At 49.4% G+C, this 21,132-nt stretch overlaps 1 protein-coding gene across 3 annotated transcripts; it reads right to left on the bottom strand.

Annotated features, from left to right (window-relative positions):
- Window positions 1-1,189: 1,189 nt before the first annotated feature.
- On the bottom strand, window positions 1,190-18,817 carry LOC144607440 (uncharacterized). Of its 3 annotated transcripts, none has more exons than XM_078424301.1 (9): window positions 17,785-18,817; window positions 14,929-14,987; window positions 14,216-14,336; window positions 11,711-11,789; window positions 9,850-9,874; window positions 8,019-8,148; window positions 6,480-6,566; window positions 5,376-5,598; window positions 1,190-1,504 (listed from the first exon to the last, which is right to left on the bottom strand). In XM_078424301.1, the coding sequence occupies exons 1-8, from the start codon at window positions 18,796-18,798 to the stop codon at window positions 5,398-5,400; spliced, it is 1,716 nt and encodes a 571-aa protein (XP_078280427.1). In that variant the 5' UTR covers window positions 18,799-18,817; the 3' UTR covers window positions 1,190-1,504; window positions 5,376-5,397. The 3 variants fall into 3 exon arrangements, with proteins under 3 accessions (XP_078280427.1, XP_078280425.1, XP_078280424.1); XM_078424299.1 differs by lacking the exon at window positions 1,190-1,504 and adding an exon at window positions 3,560-4,452; XM_078424298.1 differs by lacking the exon at window positions 1,190-1,504 and having other exon boundaries at window positions 4,699-5,598.
- Between the last annotated feature and the right edge of the window lie 2,315 nt (window positions 18,818-21,132).

The raw sequence follows: 21,132 nt of genomic DNA, 5'->3' as shown, positions 1-21,132 counted from the left end.
TGTCTCCGTAATTCCAACTATATCATATCCCTTAATTACTAACTGCGCATTCAATTACGAATGCTCCTCGCATTAAGGCACAGCTCTCAGGTTGGTTTTTCTTATCTCCCTCTACCTTTTGCTTCTGTCCTCCTTTTATGTCCCTCTGTCTCCTTGCATTGGGTCCCAGCCCCCTGCCCGGTTAGTTTAAACATGACCTTTCCTACACACTCCTGTTAACTGCACACATACGCTTCCACGTTGTTGACCCCCGACTCCACCCCCCCACCCCCAGGGTCCAGGCCCAAAATGTCACCCATCCTTTTTCTCCAGAGATGCTGCCTGACCTGCTGAATTACTCCGGCTTTTTGTATTCTTCTTGTATTTCGATAGAGGACAGAATGCATCTTTTCTCATCTTGCATGCTCCATAACACTTTCACAACCATTGAAAAAGTACTGGTGAACTTACAATGCAAGCAAAGCTAACTGCTTGTCCAGAGCAATGTAAGCAGTTTTGACAATACACAATAGGTGCAGGAGTAGGCCATTCGTCCCTTCGAGCCAGCACCACCATTCAGTGTGATCATGGCTGATCATTCTCTATCAGTACCCCGTTCCTGCCTTCTCCCCATACCCCCTGACTCCGCCTATCCTTAAGAGCTCTATCTAGCTCTCTCTTTAATGCATTCAGAGAATTGCCTCCTCTGCCTTCTGAGGCAGAGAATTCCACAGATTTACAACTCTCTGACTGAAAAAGTTTTTTCCTCATCTCCGTTCTAAATGGCCTACCCCTTATTCTTAAACTTTTGGTCTCCTAATTTAAGGAAGGACATCCTTGCTATTGAGGCAGTGCAGCGTAGGTTCACCAGGTTAATCCCTGGGATGGCGGGACTGTCACATGAGGAAAGATTGGAAAGACTGGGCTTGTTTTCACTGGAGTTTAGAAGGATGAGAGGGGATCTTATAGAGACGTATAAAATTATAAAAGGACTGGACAAGCTAGATGCAGGAAAAATGATCCCAGTGTTGGGGAGTCCAGAACCAGGGGCCACAGTCTGAGAATAAAGGGGAGGCCATTTTAAACTGAGTGAGAAGAAACTTTTTCACCCAGAGAGTTATGAATTTGTGGAATTCTCTGGCACAGAAGGCAGTGGAGGCCAATTCACTGGATGAATTTAAAAGAGAGTTAGATAGAGCTCTAGGGGGCTAGTGGAATCAAGGGACATGGGGAGAAGGCAGGCACAGGTTACTGATTGTGGATGATCAGCCAGTCACAATGAATGGCGGTGCTGGCTCGAAGGGCCAAATGGCCTCCTCCTGCACCTATTTTCTATGTTTCTATGTTAAACAGCATACCATCAGTGCGAGCCACAAATCACCCTGTATCAATGTGAACAGAAGTGTTCCATCTCTCCCTGATCAGTGAGGTACTGCACATTGCAGTACCTTCCCTCCATAAATGGCCACCCCCTCTTCCAGAATTGTTCCCACTGTCGGCCAGGCCTTGCCCTCAGACATTCGAGCTGACAAAACAAAGGAGTAATCAATCATTGACATTTACGCGCCTTTAAAATTATAAAATGTAATCATAATATTCAATATCTTTAATTACTAAAAATAAAATAGGAGTGCACAAGTGCGGCACGGTGGGCGCATCGGTAGAGTTGCTGCCTCACAGCGCCAGAGACCCGGGTTCAATCCCGACTACGAGTGCTGTCTGTACGGAGTTTGTACGTTCTCCCCGTGACCCGCGTGGGTTTTCTCCGGGTGCTCCGGTTCCCACCCACACTCCAAAGAGGTGCAGGATTGTAGGTTAATTGGCTCAGGTAAAATTGTAAATTGTCCTAGTGGGTGTAGGATAGTGTTAGCGTGCGGGGATCGCTGGTCGGGCACGGACTCGTTGGGCCGAAGGGCCTGTTTCCGCGCTGTATCTCTAATGTCTAAAATGCTTACAGACTTAAAAGTTACATATATATTTGACCAAAAATGTACTTTAACTGTACATTTAACTACTCTTTCTCAAGGCCATTCCTTTGCATCAAACTGCATTTTCTAACCCAGTACACCTTCAGCCGAGAAATAAATAAGCACCCCCACATGGTTTTTTAACGTAGCAAATAGTCTAAAAGCTTTATCAAATAAAATTTATTGCCCAGCCAGAGGTGACTGAAAATGGCCAATTAGGTTTTTGGAGGTCAGACAGCTTGAGGGAAATAATTCCAACTCATGCCAAGGCTGTCAGTGGCAATGAATGTAGTCGTGAACGATCATGGAAAGTGCAGGGCCCTGGGACTGAGAGACCTGGGAAGAGTGAATCTGGAGAGGATGTTTCCACTAGCGGGAGAGTCCCAGGACCAGAGGGCACAGCCTCAGAATTAAAGGACGTACCTTTAGAAAGGAAATGAGGAGGGATTTCTTTAGTCAGAGAGTGGTGAATCTGTCGTGTTAATTGCCACAGACGGCTGTGGAGGACAGGTCAGTGGACATTTCCACGGCAGTGATTGATTAGTACGGGTATCAGAGATTACGGGGAGAATGCAGATCAGAGGGAAAGATTGTGCAGCCATGATTGAATGACAGAGTAGATTTGATGGGCCGAATGGCCTAATTCTGCTCCTAGAACTTATGAACTCTTCCATGTTATTCCTGTGATTGTGTGGTTTTCCTCATTCATTTATTCTTTGCCACAGAAGGCAGTGGAGGCCAAGACAATGGATACTTTTAAGGCAGAGAGAGATAGATTCTTGATTAGTACGGGTGTCATGGGGAGAAGGCAGGAGAATGGGGTTGGGAGGGAGATAGATCAGCCATGATTGAATGGCGTTGTAGACTTGATGGGCCGAATGGCCTAATTCTGCTCCTATCCCATATTACCATATGGAGAGTAGGTCAGAAAGATCACCTCAGCCTTGGGTCATCCAAGGAGAGGAAAAAGAGAGTGGGAGAGAAAGAGGGAGGGGAGAGAGAGGGGGAGGGGAGAGAGAGGGGGAGGGGAGAGAGAGGGGGAGGGGAGAGAGAGGGGGAGGGGAGAGAGAGGGGGAGGGGAGAGAGAGGGGGAGGGGAGAGAGAGGGGGAGGGGAGAGAGAGGGGGAGGGGAGAGAGAGGGGGAGGGGAGAGAGAGGGGGAGGGGAGAGAGAGGGGGAGGGGAGAGAGAGGGGGAGGGGAGAGAGAGGGGGAGGGGAGAGAGAGGGGGAGGGGAGAGAGAGGGGGAGGGGAGAGAGAGGGGGAGGGGAGAGAGAGGGGGAGGGGAGAGAGAGGGGGAGGGGAGAGAGAGGGGGAGGGGAGAGAGAGGGGGAGGGGAGAGAGAGGGGAGGGGAGAGAGAGGGGAGGGGAGAGAGAGGGGAGGGGAGAGAGAGGGGAGGGGAGAGAGAGGGGGAGGGGAGAGAGAGAGGGAGGGAGAGAGGGAGGGGAGGGAGAGAGGGAGGGGAGGGAGAGAGGGAGGGGAGGGGGGAGGGAGAGAGGGGGGGAGGGAGAGAGGGGGGGAGGGAGAGAGGGGGGAGGGAGAGAGGGAGGGGAGGGAGAGAGGGAGGGGAGGGAGAGAGGGTGGGAAGGGAGAGAGGGAGGGAAGGGAGAGAGGGTGGGAAGGGAGAGAGGGTGGGAAGGGAGAGAGGGTGGGAAGGGAGAGAGGGTGGGAAGAGAGAGAGGGAGGGAAAAGAGATTTCTGTCCTGCACATTTTTTAAATGGGACTCTTTACAATTAAAGAATACAGAAAATTCTTGACGTAGCTTTATTCATTTTAAAGCAAACAATAATTGGCAATAAATGTTTTGCTTCACGACAGGTTATCATGAGAGAACCTTCTGGCCAGTGTTGCCGACTGGGAATTATCGTTGTATTTACATTAGTCGATATGCATTTGAAAGCGTGGGATTCTTTCTACATTTTGGGAATTACCATGAGTAATGGGTCACTGCCGTTAGGCACCGTGACATCAAGAAACAAATCCAAGAAACAATTGATCGTGCTTTGACTCGAGGCGGATGTTAGAAGAACCTGTTCTTCTACCTTCGACAGGGGCATGGTGTCGCCATCGCTGAGTGAGACCAGCGGGCGTAGTCCCATGCCAGCATGTGGTCCGGACCAGCGGGGGTAGTCCCATGCCAGCGTGTGGTCCGGACCAGCGGGCGTAATCCCATGCCAGCGTGTGGTCCGGACCAGCGGGGGTAGTCCCATGCCAGCGTGTGGTCCGGACCAGCGGGCGTAATCCCATGCCAGCGTGTGATCCGGACCAATGCAGTCCACCCTCAGTGATGCTGGGTGTGGGAGTTTGGAAATGCGTCTGGACTAGAGCCAGGGGCCGACATGTTCTAGCAACCGCTCGTAGTTCATGCTCCTCACACATTACTGAAAACAATCCTACACCTCCCCCCCCCCCCTAATTAAACAGTCGGAGCTCGAATGGACTGGAGTTGCAGGGTGAAGCAGCCAGTGGGAGACTTCAAAGGCAGAGAGAGAGATGGCAGGTAAATACTGCAAGAACAATTAGAGAGGAGAGGAGGTGAGAGAGGTAGGAGGGGAGAGGGAGGTGGGGAGAGGGAGATGGGGAGAGGGAGGTGGGGAGAGGGAGATGGGGAGAGGGAGATGGGGAGAGGGAGATGGGGAGAGGGAGATGGGGAGAGGGAGATGGGGAGAGGGAGATGGGGAGAGGGAGATGGGGAGAGGGAGATGGGGAGAGGGGGAGAGGGAGAGGGGGAGAGGGAGAGGGGGAGAGGGGGAGAGGGGGAGAGGGAGAGGGGGAGAGGGAGGTGGGGAGAGGGAGGTGGGGAGAGGGAGGTGGGGAGAGGGAGGTGGGGAGAGGGAGGTGGGGAGAGGGAGGTGGGGAGAGGGAGGTGGGGAGAGGGAGGTGGGGAGAGGGAGGTGGGGAGAGGGAGGTGGGGAGAGGGAGGTGGGGAGAGGGAGGTGGGGAGAGGGAGGTGGGGAGAGGGAGGTGGGGAGAGGGAGGTGGGGAGAGGGAGGTGGGGAGAGGGAGATGGGGAGAGGGAGATGGGGAGAGGGAGATGGGGAGAGGGAGATGGGGAGAGGGAGATGGGGAGAGGGAGATGGGGAGAGGGAGATGGGGAGAGGGAGATGGGGAGAGGGAGATGGGGAGAGGGAGATGGGGAGAGGGAGATGGGGAGAGGGAGATGGGGAGAGGGAGATGGGGAGAGGGAGATGGGGAGAGGGAGATGGGGAGAGGGAGATGGGGAGAGGGAGATGGGGAGAGGGAGAGGGGGAGAGGGAGATGGGGAGAGGGAGATGGGGAGAGGGAGAGGGAGATGGGGAGAGGGAGATGGGGAGAGGGAGATGGGGAGAGGGAGAGGGGGAGAGGGAGGTGGGGAGAGGGAGGTGGGGAGAGGGATATAGGAGAGAAGGAGAGGCAGACAGACAGTGCAAGTGAGAGAGAATTCATTTACTTCTTGCAGAACCATCCTCCTGTCACACAGTTGCCTCCACTTCCACTGCATCCACATCGTCTAACAGACTGTAAACGGCGTGGGGCTGGATGGGCCTCTGCAGGGGGTGGGCGAGTAGCTTGGCCATGCAGTTGTGCAGCTCCACTGCCTTCCCGGCCAGCGACACGTCATATTTGTAACTGGTCCCCTTCGTGTCCAAGTTGTTGAAAAATGAAGAGGCTTCCTGTGTGGAGAAAGAACATTAGAAAACACTCTGGAATCAACAAAAGGTGACAAAAGATCATTAAAAGTCGTCGTCCCCGGGGAATTAAGAGTCCCCCCCCCCCCCGGACTCTCAGTTTGAAAAAGGATTTCAACCCAAAATGTCACTTGTTCCTTTTCTCTAGAGATACATTACAATCGAGCCATCAGCAGTGTACAGGTATATAAGGGAATAACGTGAATAAAGTTTAGTGCAAGATAAAACCGGTAAAGTGCGATCAAAGATAGCCCGAGGGTCTCCATGAGGTTCAGTTCAGTTTCAGTTTAGTTTATTGTCACATGTACCGAGCGAGGTTCAGTGAAAAGCTTTTGTTGCGTGCTAACCGGTCAGCAGAAAGACAATGCATGATTACAATCGAGCCACTTACAGTGTACAGATACATGATAAGGGAATAACATTCAATGCAAGGTAAAGCCAGCAAAGTCCGATCAAGGATAGTCCGAGGGTCACCAATGAGGTAGATAGTAGTTCAGCACTGCTCTCTGGTTGTGGTAGGATGGTTCAGTTGCCGGATAACTGAATAGTAGTTCGGGCTAGATACCGTATAATATTTAATGGGAACATGAAGCGAAATAGGCAACACAAACCAATCGGGTTGAATACCTCACTACTGTCTTTCAATGCAACCTATCTCTCACCTCATTATGATGGGTAAATGCACTGTCAACGATGTTATTTGTGAAATGGCTGCCATATTTTCTGTACGACAGTTGTCCTTTTAAAGCACAGGACTTTGGGAAAGAGGTGGATGAAAAGGAGCAAGGCAAACAAGGAGATGTTGAAGGGGTGGAGGAGGAGGAGGAGGAGGAGGAGGGAGGGAATGGCAGAAAGTACAACACTACCTGGCTGCTGGGCTCCTCGTTCATTTCTTCAGTCCTGTTGTAAATGTAGATCACGTCGAAGAAAAAATAAGGAGATTGTAGAATTTTCTGGGGGAGAGAGGCGAGAGAAACACACCGATTACACTGGACATGAAGTAAAATAGTGTATCACAGAATATTAATGTAAAGTGTCAAATCCTCTCTCAGTACAAGTTACACCAAGAGAAATTCATTAAAAGGAAGGAATGGATATCAAGCAACAAACTGACGTGGGCAAGTTGTGGAACGTTTGAAGGCCAACGTGCCAGAAGCCTTCTTGAGCACCCCATCTACCTGTGACGCCACTTTCAAGAAACTGTGGGCCTACACTCCTAGATCCCTCTGCTCTACGACAGCCCCCTGAGCTCTGCCATTCATCGTGTAGATCCCATGGGATCTAGCATTCCCAGGTACTTCCACTCTGTTCCTCTTGTCCAACCCTTGGATTGTATCCTGCAGAATTTGAACTCATTACTAGTATAGATACCTTTCCCACTTCAGTGCAGGAAGGAACTGCAGATGCTGGTTTAAACCGAAGATAGACACAAACTGCTGGAGGAACTCAGCGGGACGGGCAGCATCTCTGGAGAGAAGGAATGGGTGACGTTCCAGGTCGAGAAGTAAGGGTCTTGACCCGAATCGTCACCCATTCCTTCCCTCCAGAGATGCTGCCCGTCCCCTTTCCCACTCTTCTTCAATTCCATATTCTTCACCAGGTCAATGCACTTATCAATTACCTTAACTTTAAAAAAAATCTATTGACCATAACTGTAAATATATGAAGTGACCGAGCGAGCAGCCCAAACCATGCAGTACAGGATGCTCAGATAGTTGTGAACCTGTGATAGCCAATCTGTATACAGCAAGATCACACGAGCACAAATCATTCTGAAGAAGGGTCTCGACCCGAAACGCCACCCAGTCCTCCTCTCCAGAGATGCTGCCTGTCCCGCTGAGACGTTACTCCAGCATTGTGTCCACCTTCGATTTAAACCAGCATCTGCAGTTCTTTCCTACACAAATCATTCATCTCACTAGGTGATACAAGGAACTGCAGATGCTGGTTTAATATAAAACACAAAGTAACTCGGTAGGTCAGGCAGCATCTGTGCAGAACATGGATAGGTAGCATTTCGGGTCGGGAAATTGACACAAAATGCTGGAGTAACTCAGCGGGCCAGGCTGCATCTCTGGAGAGAAGGAATGGGTGACCTTTCGGGTCCTGATCCAAAATGTTACCTATCCACGTACTTCTGAGATGTTGCCTGAACCGTTATATTACACCAGCACTTGTGTCTTTATTTCATCTCCCAAGGGCTTGTGAGTGGATTACAGGTGGCAAGTGGTCCCCAAATGGCAAGGGCTTGTGAGTGGATTACAGGTGGCAAGTGGTCCCCAAATGGCAAGGGCTTGTGAGTGGATTACAGGTGGCAAGTGGTCCCCTTATCCCCAGCAGTATAACTGGGACTGGGGAAGAATCACAGATTATAACAGGAAGCAAAATATATCTGGCCAACTTACGCTGAAATGCTCCACTGAGACTGGCTGGGGGTGGCAGGGAGTTCGAACGTAGACGAGGATCATTCGCACAATGTATGGTGGCGGGATGGTCTGCACATTTTCCGTCACTGGCAACTCAATCTTTTGTTGTCTGTGGAATCAAATGCTGAAATGAATTGATCAGAGCAATAAGCTCAGCAAGGCAATGGAAACACATAAATAAACAGCACAGGGTCTCCACAGGGTTAATGCTGAGGCTCTAGAAGGCACAGGTCAGGCTGCATTTGGAGCACTGTGAACAATTTTTGGCCCCCTATCTGAGGATGTGCTGGCTCTGGAGAGGGTCCAGAGGAGGTTTACAGGAACGATCCCAGGAATAAGTGGGTTAGCACATGATGAGTGTTTGACAGCACTGGGCCTGTACTCGCTGGAGTTTAGAAGGATGAGGGGAGGACTTCATTGAAAATTACCGGATAGTGAAAGGCCTGGGTAGTGGATGTGGAGAGGATGTTTCCACTAGTGGGAGAGTCTAGGACCAGGGGGTCACAGCCTCAGAATTAAAGGACGTTCCTTTAGGAAGGTGATGGGAATAAATTTCTTTAGTTAGAGGGGTGGTGAATCTGTGGAATTCTTTGCCACAGAAGGCTGTGGTGGCCAAGTCAATGGATAGTTTTAAGTTAGAGATAGATTCTTGATTAGTACGGGTGTGTCAGGGGTTATGGTGAGAAGCAGAATGAGACTAAGGAAAAATAGATCAGCCATGAATGAATGGTGGAGTATCGATGGGCTGAATGGCCTAATTCTGCTCCTATCACATGACCTTATTAGAAGGAATTTTCCCAACTTTCCCTACAGACTGGAATTGGTGTAGGATGTGTAATTAAATGAAAAGCCAGCAATCTTTACAAACAGCCCCACTGTATACAAGACCTGGCAGTCCGATAGCACAGAGGGTAGAGCTGCTGCCTCACACCAGAGAACCGGGTCCAACCCTGACCTGGGGTAATGTCCGTGTGGAGTTTGCACGCACTCCCTGTGATCGCATGAGTTTTCTCCGGGTGCTCTGGTTTCCTCCCACATCCCAAAGACATGCAGGTTTGTAGGTTAATTGGCCGCTGTAAATCGCCCCGAGTGGCTTGGATAGAACAGGTGATCAGTGGTCGGCGTGAACCGGGTGGGCCGGTGAGCCTGCTTTCACGCTGTATCTCTAAACTAAACCTTCACTGATGTGCTGCACTGCACTCAGGTGGACTGGACCAGCTTACGCTGCTGCCTGGTAATTATTTTATATCCCCTCTGTTCACATTCAACTGTGATTCGTCGGGCAGCAGCCTCCTCTCCTGGTCTTGAGGACAACACTGAAGATAGAACAGACAAAAGCACAGCATGGGAACAGGCCCTTCAGCCAACAATGTCTATTCCGAACATGATGCCAAGGGAAAGTAATCTCATCTGCCTGCATGTGATCCAGATCCCTCTGCCTTTTAAATGCCACTATCTTATCTGATTGATGGATACTTTATCACATGCGACATCCATGTCACAGTGATGTTCTTTGTTTTTCACACCTAACTCAAGGTATGCAAAGGGTCGCTACGTATAGGACGCTGACAAAGCCACAAGGTATTCATTATAGTCCCCAATGGTCTCTCTTTGTTCTTGGCACCCCCCCACGCTGGGCCCCTCTTTATTCTTGCTGCCCCCCTCTCCCCCACGCTGGGTCCCTCTTTGTTCTCTCGGCGCCCGCCCCCCCTCCCTTGCCGGATCCAGATTCACTCATTGAGATCTTTCTATGTTGTATTTATTGCTCCTATCATCCATTTAACAGTCAGCTGGAAGGAAAGCTACTTACACAAGGTTAAGGAGTCCATCCAGATCTGGAATTAGACTTTAAGGAAAATAATAAAGAATTTAGTAGTATCACCGACCAGAGAGACCACACAGTCAAATGGAATTATGCTCCAGACATCTCCCTCAACACTAAAACCCACCATCTGTCTCCCTCATCATCAGGTCTTCCCTTTATGGCATCAATGTATTTGTAACCAGTCTCTTTGGCTTCTGCATTAAAACCATGAGTGGTCTGAAGAATGCCTCCAAAATGTACAGTATTCCTGTCTTCTATTCTTGATTTTCACTTCCACAGAGGAAATTGTTTCCCAACTACCATATTATTCAATTCTTTTAAAGATCGCTATCTGGTTTCCTCTCAAGTTTCCTTCATCTGAGATGATTGCAGTCTCCTGCATTTTTCAGTGTTATACAGGGATAGACCTCCTTCACCGGCGATTAAAAATATTATACAGGGACAAACCTTTCACAATGGTACTGTATTAGTGTTTGTGACAAGACCTGTCCAGAGCCCACTGATATAAAATCCCACACAAACCTCCAGATTCAGGGACAATTTCTTCCCAGCTGTTATCAGGCAAAACTGAACCATCTGGGTGTCCTAGTGCATCAGTCACTGAAAGGAAGCATGCAGGTACAGCAGGCAGTGAAGAAAGCCAATGGAATGTTGGCCTTCATAACAAGAGGAGTTGAGTATAGGAGCAAAGAGGTCCTTCTGCAGTTGTACAAGGCCCTAGTGAGACCGCACCTGGAGTACTGTGTGCAGTTTTGGTCTCCAAATTTGAGGAAGGATATTCTTGTTATTGAGGGCGTGCAGCGTAGGTTTACTAGGTTAATTCCCGGAATGGCGGGACTGTCATATGTTGAAAGACTGGAGCGACTAGGCTTGTATACACTGGAATTTAGAAGGATGAGAGGAGATCTTATCGAAACGTATAAGATTATTAAGGGGTTGGACACGTTAGTGGCAGGAAACATGTTCCCAATGTTGGGGGAGTCCAGAACCAGGGGCCACAGTTTAAGAATAAGGGGTAGGCCATTTAGAACTGAGACGAGGAAAAACTTTTTCAGTCAGAGAGTTGTGAATCTGTGGAATTCTCTGCCTCAGAAGGCAGTGGAGCCCAGTTCTCTGAATGCATTCAAGAGAGAGCTAGATAGAGCTCTTAAGGATAGCGGAGTCAGGGGGTTATGGGGAGAAGGCAGGAACGGGGTACAGTGGACAGCTCGATTGTAATCACATACAGTCTTTCCGCTGACTGGATAGCACGCTACAAAAAAGATTTTCACTGTATCTTGGTACCAGTGTTGCAGTGGTAATGTTTTATGTGCCGGAGCGGTCACTGATGCTGGAGTGGCTGCTGTTAAATTCCCCGCTGTTTATTTGGGGGGGGGGGGGTGGGGGGTGGGTTTACAGAGGTGCTGGGGCAGCGTTCCGGTGAGTTCCGGCAGCACTGCTCCCCTGTTTGGTACACATGACAATAATAAACTACACTACACTACATTCCCTTCTGATAATGGCTACATTTAGAAGGCGGGAGTCTCATGGTATTATCGGAGTGCTTTCACAGTACAAATGGAATACAGTATGAAACGTCCACTTGCATTACAAATTACTGAGCTCCTAATGCTGCACGTAGACCTCTCTGCACTGAGTTATTCATGCTGCAGCCTCCTCTGCTTTAGCCAAATGAAAGTGTCTTTGATAACCCTGTGCTCCCCTACTTTGTGGACAGCCCCATCATGTCTCCATTAGGCACAAACAACACGCACTACAGTCTGACAGGATAACAGTGAAACCGTATCATCTGCATGCAGCACGGTATCTAGTTCAGGATTTACCGACCTCCACTGGAAAAGGATACCAAAAGACTCACAGACATTTGTATCCAGATCATACAGACAGCTGCAGACCTCCCTGGGATCAGACGTGAATCCAGACAGCTGGGGAAAGAAGGGAGATAGAAATGTATTGTGCAAATCAGCTAATGATTCAGGCCAACACATAAAACTGGATAACTGTATCTTCCAAGCTAACATCTTGGCACGGTCGGCACGGTGGCGCAGCGGTAGAGTTGCTGCCTTACAGCGAATGCAGCGCCGGAGACTCAGGTTCGATCCTGACTTCGAGCGCCGTCTGTATGGAGTTTGTACGTTCTCCCCGTGACCTGCGTGGGTTTTCTCCGAGATCTTCGGTTTCCTCCCGCACTCCAAAGACATGCAGGTATGTAGGTTAATTGGCTGGGCAAATGTAAAAATTGTCCCTAGGGTGTGTAGGATAGTGTTAATGTGCGGGGATCGCTGGGCAGCGCGGACCCGGTGGGCCGAAGGGCCTGTTTCCGTGCTGTATCTCTAAATCTAAATCTTAAAAATCTGCCTGGTTATTATATAGAATAACATTCTAACTCTGACAGGTGCCACCCCCTACCGTCTCACCGTGACTGTTCACATGGTTAAGTAGAATGGGAGAGCTAATACCCACACACAGACATACGGGGGGGGGGGGGGGGGGACACCAACCATAATCTCTCAATGAATTCTCAATGTTTAAGAATAAGGGGTCGGCCATTTAGAACGGAGATGAGGAAAAACTTTTTCAGTCAGAGAGTTGTAAAATCTGTGGAATTCTCTGCCTCAGAAGGCAGTGGAGGCCAATTCTCTGAATGCATTCAAGAGAGAGCTAGATAGAGCTCTTAAGGATAGCGGAGTCAGGGGGTATGGGGAGAAGGCAGGAACGGGGTACTGATTGAGAATGATCAGCCATGATCACATTGAATGGTGGTGCTGGCTCGAAGGGCCGAATGGCCTCCTCCTGCACCTATTGTCTATTGAATTGGTTGTTGTTCTGGATATGAATGGAATGGTGACGTTTCCTCATTGGGGACACTCAGACCACCTTCAATCCGACTTTACCTTGCACTAAACATTATTTGCTTTATCCTGTACCTGTACAATGTGGACGGCTTGATTGTAAACATGTGCAGTGTATTCGCCTTATTCTAATGCTGTCAGGTGCCAGCATCACAAACCACCCCACAGTGACTGTGGACATAGCAAAGTGGAATGGCAGAGCTGGCACCCACACACAAACACACAGGGGGGAGACACACGCCAACCACAATCACTCCAATGATTTGGTTGTTGATCCATATAGTATAAGAAAATAACTGCAGATGCTGGTACAAATCAAAGGTATTTATTCACAAAATGCTGGAGTAACTCAGCAGGTCAGGCAGCATCGGGAAACGTCACCCATTCCTTCTCTCCCGAGATGCTGCCTGACCTGCTGAGTTACTCCAGCATTTTGTGAATAAATACCTTGGTTGTTGATCCAGATATGAACAGAATGGTTTAACCTATGATGAGCGTTTGACGGCACTGGGCCTGTACTCGCTGGAGTTTAGAAGGATGGGGGGGGGGGGGGGGGGGGGGGCGGTCCTCATCGAAATGGTGGCGCAGCGGTAGAGTTGCCGCCTTACAGCGAATGCAGCGCAGGAGACTCAGGTTCGATCCTGACTACAGGCGCTGTCTGTACGGAGTTTGCACGTTCTCCCCGTGACCTGCGTGGGTTTTCTCCGAGGTCTTCGGTTTCCTCCCACACTCCAAAGACGTACAGGTATGTAGGTTAATTGGCTTGGCAAAATGTAAAAATTGTCCCTAGGGTGCAGGATAGTGTGCGGGGATCGCAGGGCGGCGCGGACCCGGTGGGCCGAAGGGCCTGTTTCTGCGCTGTATCTCTAAATCTAAAAAAACTTACCAAATAGTGAAAGGCCTGTATAGAGTGGATGTGGAGAGGATGTTTCCACTAGTGGGAGAGTCTAGGACCAGAGGGCACGGCCTCAGAATAAAAGGACACACCTTTCGAAAGGAGATGAGGACGACTTTTTTTAGCCTGTGGGTGGTGAATCTGTGGAATTCATTGCCACAGACGGCTGTGGAGGCCGTGAATGGATATTTTAAGGCAGAGATTGATAGATTCTAGAACACAATTCTATGTTGTTGTGATAGTTTGCAGAGATGTCTTTTCAAATGAAGTTTATGATTTAATTATGTATTCCCTTATAAAAACAGGCTATAATTTAAAAGGGTCAGAGTTAATAATGGAAACGTGCACACTTGATTAGTACAAGTGTCAGAGGTAAAGGGGGGAAGGCAGGAGAATGGGGTTGTGGGGAAAGATAGATCAGCCACGATTGAATGGCGGAGCAGACATGATGGGCCGAATGGCCTGATTCTGTTCCTGTCACTTACGAACTAGTATAGATGCAATGTCAAGCTCACAGGGCAGTTGGTTCAGGAGGTTTACTTGGCACCAACCAATCTTACTTCCTCTACAAGCGTCTCTGCTTTAGATGGCACGTTGATCTTACCCAAGTGACTTCGTCGTTCACCACCACCAGAGCAAATTCGTGACGCTTATCGATCTTGTGCTTCGTCCTGACAAACATTTCTATCATTTTCTGAGCGATGTTTAATGCGTTGGTTTTGCAACTGTGTAAAAAAAATAATGGAAAGTTATTCAAACTCAACAATTCCTAACCAAAATCAAACAGCCCCAGTAATTAGGTCGCTGCCAATGTAATTATATCCTCAACGATAAATGAACCTTCAGCCCAGCAAACATCCAGTTCAATAGACAATAGGTGCAGGAGGAGGCCATTCGGCCCTTCGAGCCAGCTCCACCATTCAATGTGATCATGGCTGATCATTCTCAATCAGTAACCCGTTCCTGCCTTCTCCCCATACCCCCTGACTCCGCTATCCTTAAGAGCTCTATCTAGCTCCCCACAGAAACCTACAGGGGAGCCACATGTTCCACTCTCTGTGGCTAGATTTCTCCAAGAAAACCACTTTAATATTTTATATTCCCTTTGACAAAAGTATGACTGTTACCCCAGGTTATACAGGCACAGTACTATGCCCTGTGCCCAGTGATAAGAAATCCCAGTGTAATATTGCTAACTGCATTCACTTCTGACACTAGCCAAACTTAAAAGGCTAAAATCTACAATTATAATACTTGAGAGCTTTCTCTGCTCAAATTGAAAAAAATATGAAACAACTTCTATAAAGGCATCCTAACCCATTCATCGACTCAAGTTTCTGCAGTGACATCTCCTCTGAAAGATCCAAGCAGATGATCTGTGAAGAGAAAGAGACAACATTTGAAGCTGGACTCATAGCTGCACTCTAATAAAGTATGATTATAAATATGATCATGGCTGATCATCCACAATCAGTACCTGCTTTCTCCCCAAATCCCTTGATTCCGTTAGCCCTAAGAGCTAAATCTAACTCTCTCTTGAAAACATCCAGTGAATTGGCCTCCACTGCCTTCTGTAGCAGAGAATTCCACAGATTCACAACTCTCTGGGTGAAGAAGTTTTTCCTCATCTCAGTCCTAAATACTTGGCTTGTATACACTGGAATTTAGAAGGATGAGAGGAGATCTTAACGAAACATACAAGATTATTAAGGGGTTGGATACGTTAGAGGCAGGAAACATGTTCCCAATGTTGGGGGAGTCCAGAACAAGGGGCCACAGTTTAAGAATAAGGGGTAGGCCATTTAGAACGGAGATGAGGAAAAACTTTTTCAGTCAGAGTTGTAAATCTGTGGAATTTTCTGCCTCAGAAGGCAGTGGAGGCCAATTCTCTGAATGCATTCAAGAGAGAGCTAGATAGAGCTCTTAAGGATAGCGGAGTCAGGGGGTATGGGGAGAAGGCAGGAACGGGGTACTGATTGAGAATGATCAGCCATGATCACATTGAATGGCTCGAAGGGCCGAATGGCCTCCTCCTGCACCTATTGTCTATTGTCTAAATGGCCTAACCCCTTATTCTTAAACTGTGACCCCTGGTTCTGGACTCCCCCAACATCGGGTACATTTTTCCTGTATCTAGCCTGTCCAATCCCTTAAGAATTGTATATGTTTCTATAAGATCCACATACACTGAATTTAAAATCCCAATTTACGAATCCTTCCATGCCCTCACCTTGTCTGTTCTATATCTGCAGCACCCTCCCCAGCCCGGCCTCATCTTTCTGTGCAGCACCTGTCCAATGGCCCATCAGCGATGGCCAGAGACCCTTATACCAACTAACCCGGCCCACCCTAATTAGTTTAGTTTAGAGATACAGCACGGAAACAGGCTCTTCAGCCCACAGAGTCCGCGCTGACCAGCGATCCCTGTATGCTATCGCTGATTGATTAGCACACAACAAAATGCTTCTCACTGTACCTCGGTACACATGACAATAAACTAATGTCACTCCAGGGACAATTTACAATCTTTACCTAAGCCAATTAACCTACAAACCTGTACGTCTTTCGAGTGTGGGAGGAAACCGAAGCACGCGGAGAAAACCCACGCAGGTCACGGGGAGAACGTACAAACTCCGTACAAGCACCCCTAGCCAGGATCAAACCCGGGTCTATGGCGCTGTAAGGCAGCAACTCTACCACTGCGCCACCACACCGCCCCAATCCTTTCTGCTATTTTTCTAACCAAGTTCTCAGCCATCCTTCCAAACTGCGGTTCCATTCAACATCTTCTTCTCTAGTTTTAGGTTTAGAGATACAGCGCAAAAACAGGCCCTTCGGCCCACAGAGTCCGCACGGACCAGCGATCCCCGCACTATCATACACTATGGACAATTTTTTTTAAACATTTTATACCAAGTCATTTAACCTATAAACCTGCACGTCTTTGGAATGTGTGGGTAAACCAAAGTTCTCTGAGAAAACCCACACAGGTCACGGGGAGAACGTACAAACACCGTACAGACAAACACCCGTAGTCAGGATGGAACCCGGGTCTCTGGTGCTGTAGGCGCTGATAGGCAGTATCTCTACCGCAGTGCCACCGTGCTGCTCCTCTAAAGATACACAGACCCAAATCAAAGGACTGGGCTGTAAATCCTTCCCATGAAATAGGCTACATTGCCATTGTAAGACAACCAGCTTGTTCCCAAAGTCAATATCCATTGGGATTGTTGGGAAGTCGTTGTATCGAGTGGATTATTCTAGCTGCATAATTAGGTCAGGAGGCAGGATGGAATAAATTTGGGTCACATAGAAACATAGAAAATAGGTGCAGGAGTAGGCCATTCGGCCCTTCGAGCCTGCACCGCCATTCAATATGATCATGGCTGATCATCCAGCTCAGTAGCCTGTACCTGCCTTCTCTCCATACCCCCTGATCCCTTTAGCAAAAAGGGCCACATCTAACTCCCTCTTAAATATAGCCAATGAACTGGCCTCAACTACCTTCTGTGTCACGCAATGATTAGGCACACAGCATTACACCCGCAAGCATGCTGTGCCAATTACCCCCGTTACACAACTTTTCCCTAATTCATTTCCCATAATAACTATTATAAAGACATGTCTGAAGAAGGGTCTCGACCCGAAACGTCGCCCATTCCTTCTCTCCTAAGATGCTGCCTGACCTGCTGAGTTACTCCAGCATTTTGTGAATAAATACCTTTGATTTGTACCAGCATCTGCAGTTATTTTCTTACACTGTATGTAATGAATGCTTTGTGATGTTAATCTCCCAATATAAAGAAGGAAAGGTCATTTTAAAATTGATGAATTCTCTTACACAGGACACCCACATTCCATTTCTCAAGGGCAGCACGGTGGCGCAGCGGTAGAGATACTACCTGAAAATGCCAGAGACCCGGGTTTGATCCTGACAATGGGTGCTGTCTGTACAGTTTGTATGTTCTCCCCATGACAGCCAGGGTTTTCTCCGAGATCTTCGGTTTCTGACCCGCTGAGTTACTCCAGCTTTGTGAGTCTACACACACTAGTTTCCACTTTTGGCCCATACCCTTCCAAACCTATCCTATATCTGCCTAAATGCTTCTTAAACGTTATTTACTTTTTAAAGACAGCATGTGGAAATGATCACTGCTTTAGAGCAAAACTTACCACTTTCTCCGGGCAGTTAACCTTCGGGGTCCTGATCTGAATTTCAGGCTGGGGTTGGTTTTGGAACTGCAGCTGAGATTGGAATTGGGGCTGGCTTTGAGACTGGGGCATGGCTGAAGACTGCCCAGGGGGCTGGGACTGGGGTTGAAGTTGGGGTTGGCTTTGAGACTGGGGCAGGGACTGCGGCTTGGACTGGAATTGGGACTGGGGCAGGGTTTGGGCCAGAGGAGATGGAGAGGGAGGGTGACTCTGGGGTGGGTTTGAGGTCTGGGATGGATTGGAGGACTGGTTTAGGGTCTGGGCTGGGAATGGGGGCTGGGGTTGGATCTGGGCTGGGAATGGGGGTTGAGTTTGGGGTTGGGCTGGGAATGGGGGTTGAGTTTGAGGTTGGGCTGGGAATGGGGGCTGGGGTTGGGCTGGGAATGGGGGTTGAGTTTGGGGTTGGGCTGGGAATGGAGGCTGGGGTTGGATCTGGGCTGGGAATGGGGGTTGAGTTTGGGGTTGGGCTGGGAATGGGGGCTGGGGTTGGATCTGGGCTGGGAATGGGGGTTGAGTTTGGGGTTGGGCTGGGAATGGGGGCTGGGGTTGGGTCTGGAATGGGGGCTGGGGTTGGGTCTGGAATGGGGGCTGGGGTTGGATCTGGGCTGGGAATGGGGGCTGGGGTTGGGGTTGGGTCTGGAAGGGGGGCAGGCTGTGTGCTGGGGCTGGGGCCTCCTGTTCTTGCTGCTGCTGCTGTTGCTGTTGTTGTTGTTGTTGTTGCTGCAGCTGCCGCCTGCGGCTGCCCCTGGTCCTGCCCCCCACCCCGGGGCTCTCGGTGCCGGCCTCACCGTCACCCTCCCTGCCGCCGGCGCCGGCCTGTTGCGCCCCCTGTCCGGGCGGATCCTGCCTGTCCTCCGCACCCTCGGGGTTGGAGCGGGTGCTGGGCCGCTGCAGGCCGGGCCCCGAGGCCTGGGGCTCGGGTTCGGGCTCGGAACCGGCCGGGGCCTCTCGGCCTTCCTCAGTGGGCGCCGACATCTTCTCGCCCGCTCCCGCGTTGCCCTCTGGGGGCTGTAGTCCCAACGGCTTCCGTTTCCGTTTGCGTCAACGGCGAGAAGGACTACAATCCCAGAGAACACCGCGGCGTCGCCCGAACTACACCGCGGTGCATCCTGGACCTTGTAGTCCCGTCATTGCAATCCCATATAAACAAACTACAACGCCAGCAAAGGTATTTATTCACAAAATGCTGGAGTAACTCAGCAGGTCAGGCAGCATTTCTGAAGACAAGGAATGTCTATAGACAATAGGTGCAGGAGGAGGCCATTCGGCCCTTCGAGCCAGCACCACCATTCAATGTGATCATGGCTGATCATTCTCAATCAGTATCCCGTTCCTGCCTTCTCCCCATACCCCCTGACTCCACTATCCTTAAGAGCTCTATCTAGCTCCCTCTTGAATGCATTCAGAGAATTGGCCTCCACTGCCTTCTGAGGCAGAGAATTCCACAGATTCACAACTCTCTGACTGAAAAAGTTTTTCCTCATCTCCGTTCTAAATGGCCTACCCCTTATTCTTAAACTGTGACCCCTTGTTCTGGACTCCCCCAACATTGGGAACATGTTTCCTGCCTCTAACGTTTCGATAAGATCCCCTCTCATCCTTCTAAATTCCAGTGTTTACAAGCCTAGTCGGCTTGTATATGGGTGACATTTCGGGTCGAGACCCTTCTTCACACGTTTCTCCAGAGATGCTGCCTGTCCCACTGAGTATTCCAGCATTTCGTGTCTATCTTCCACATCCTGCACATCATTCTTTCACATTCTACAACTTGACTATACCATCCTGATCAACTATCCACCTCATTCGACTATCTTTAAACGGACTTTACTGGACTTTACGTTGCATTAAACACTATTCCCTTTATCCTGTATCTGTGCACTGTGGTGGTATTGATTGTAATCATCTATAATCTTTCCGCTGAGTGGATAGTATGCAACAAAAAGGTTTTCACTGTACCTCGGTACCTGTGACAATAAAATAAACTAAACTAAAAACTGAATGTTGTGTTGTGGGAAGAAACTAGAGCACCCGGACAAAACCCACAGAGTCACAGGGAGAATATACTGTACAAACTCCACACAGACAAGCATTGAACCCGGCCGGGTCTCTGACGCTGTGAGGCAGCAACTCTATCAGCTGTGCCGCTGAGAGGTCAGCAATGCGATCAGCCAGCGTTTGATGTCACTGGTGTAAAACTCCAGGTGGCGCCACCAGCACTGGCTGCCTCGGCAACAGTCTGTCTGTCCTTTCTTCTGTTTTTATTATTTTAAGTATGTGTTAAAAGTATGTTTTAGTGTTCCTTGGTTTATTTTATGTGGGGCGGGGGGGGGAAACTTACCTCGACGGAGATGCGATTTTTTCTCCGTGTCGTATCTCCGTCCCCACTGTGGCCTAACATCGAGGAGATGGCGGCCTTTCCTGGAGACCGGCCCGGCGCTTCATGCCGCGGGCGCGGCGCGGACTTCAACATCGTGGAGCTGCAATCCCTTTGCCGGGGATCGACTCTGGAGAGCTCCAACCGCGGGGGCCTGTGGACTTTAACAACGTGAAGCCCGCGGTCTCTGGTAAGAAGAGGCCGACTCGGGAGCTCCACGCCGCAGAGTGTTTCAACTGTCCCGACGCCGGAGGTTCGATCGCCCCGACGCGAGGGTCTCGGACAGTCGGCAGCGGCGACTGCGGACGGTTCAACAGCCCCGACCGCGGGTGAACAAAGAGGAAGGTGATTGAACTTTATTACCTTCCATCACAGTGAGGAACGTGGAATCCGCTGTGGTGGATGTTTATGTTAAATTTTATTTTATGTGGCTGTGTGTCTTGTTGCTTTTCACTTAGTATGGCTGTATGGTCACTGAAATGTCACTGTACCTCAATTGGTACATATGACAATAAATTGATTTTGATATCTTGATTCCACATCAGGGGCATTAAATGCATCAGCACAGATTGAGGACTGGCCTGTTCCTGTGCAGTGCGTGGCGTGTGAATCTCACGTAGACGGCAAGTTTCTCGCGTGCTGACTTTCGCCCTCTGAGGGTTAATCCGAGGGAGCATGTTAAAATCCTGGGGATGTTGACTTGGAAAACAACAGCAGCAGAGGAAGGGCGCTTCCGAACAGCGCCGGGACAGGAAATCCCTTAGATTGGCCAACGTTGGGTCTTTTGTTTCACAAACACAACAAATCTCTAAAGTTGAGGTTACGATCCACAACAGAGTGAGGCCCGAGAGCAGGAACAAATAGCAAGCAGCCATAAAACTCCGACCTCTCCTGCACTGTCCCCAGAACCAGAGGAGGAGATTTGCTGCTCAGAT

Source organism: Rhinoraja longicauda, chromosome 28, assembly GCF_053455715.1.
Source record: "Rhinoraja longicauda isolate Sanriku21f chromosome 28, sRhiLon1.1, whole genome shotgun sequence".
Taxonomy (NCBI): domain Eukaryota; kingdom Metazoa; phylum Chordata; class Chondrichthyes; order Rajiformes; family Arhynchobatidae; genus Rhinoraja; species Rhinoraja longicauda.
The sequence above is the reverse complement of the archived record's forward strand: the minus strand, read 5'-3'. Positions and strand labels throughout refer to the sequence as shown.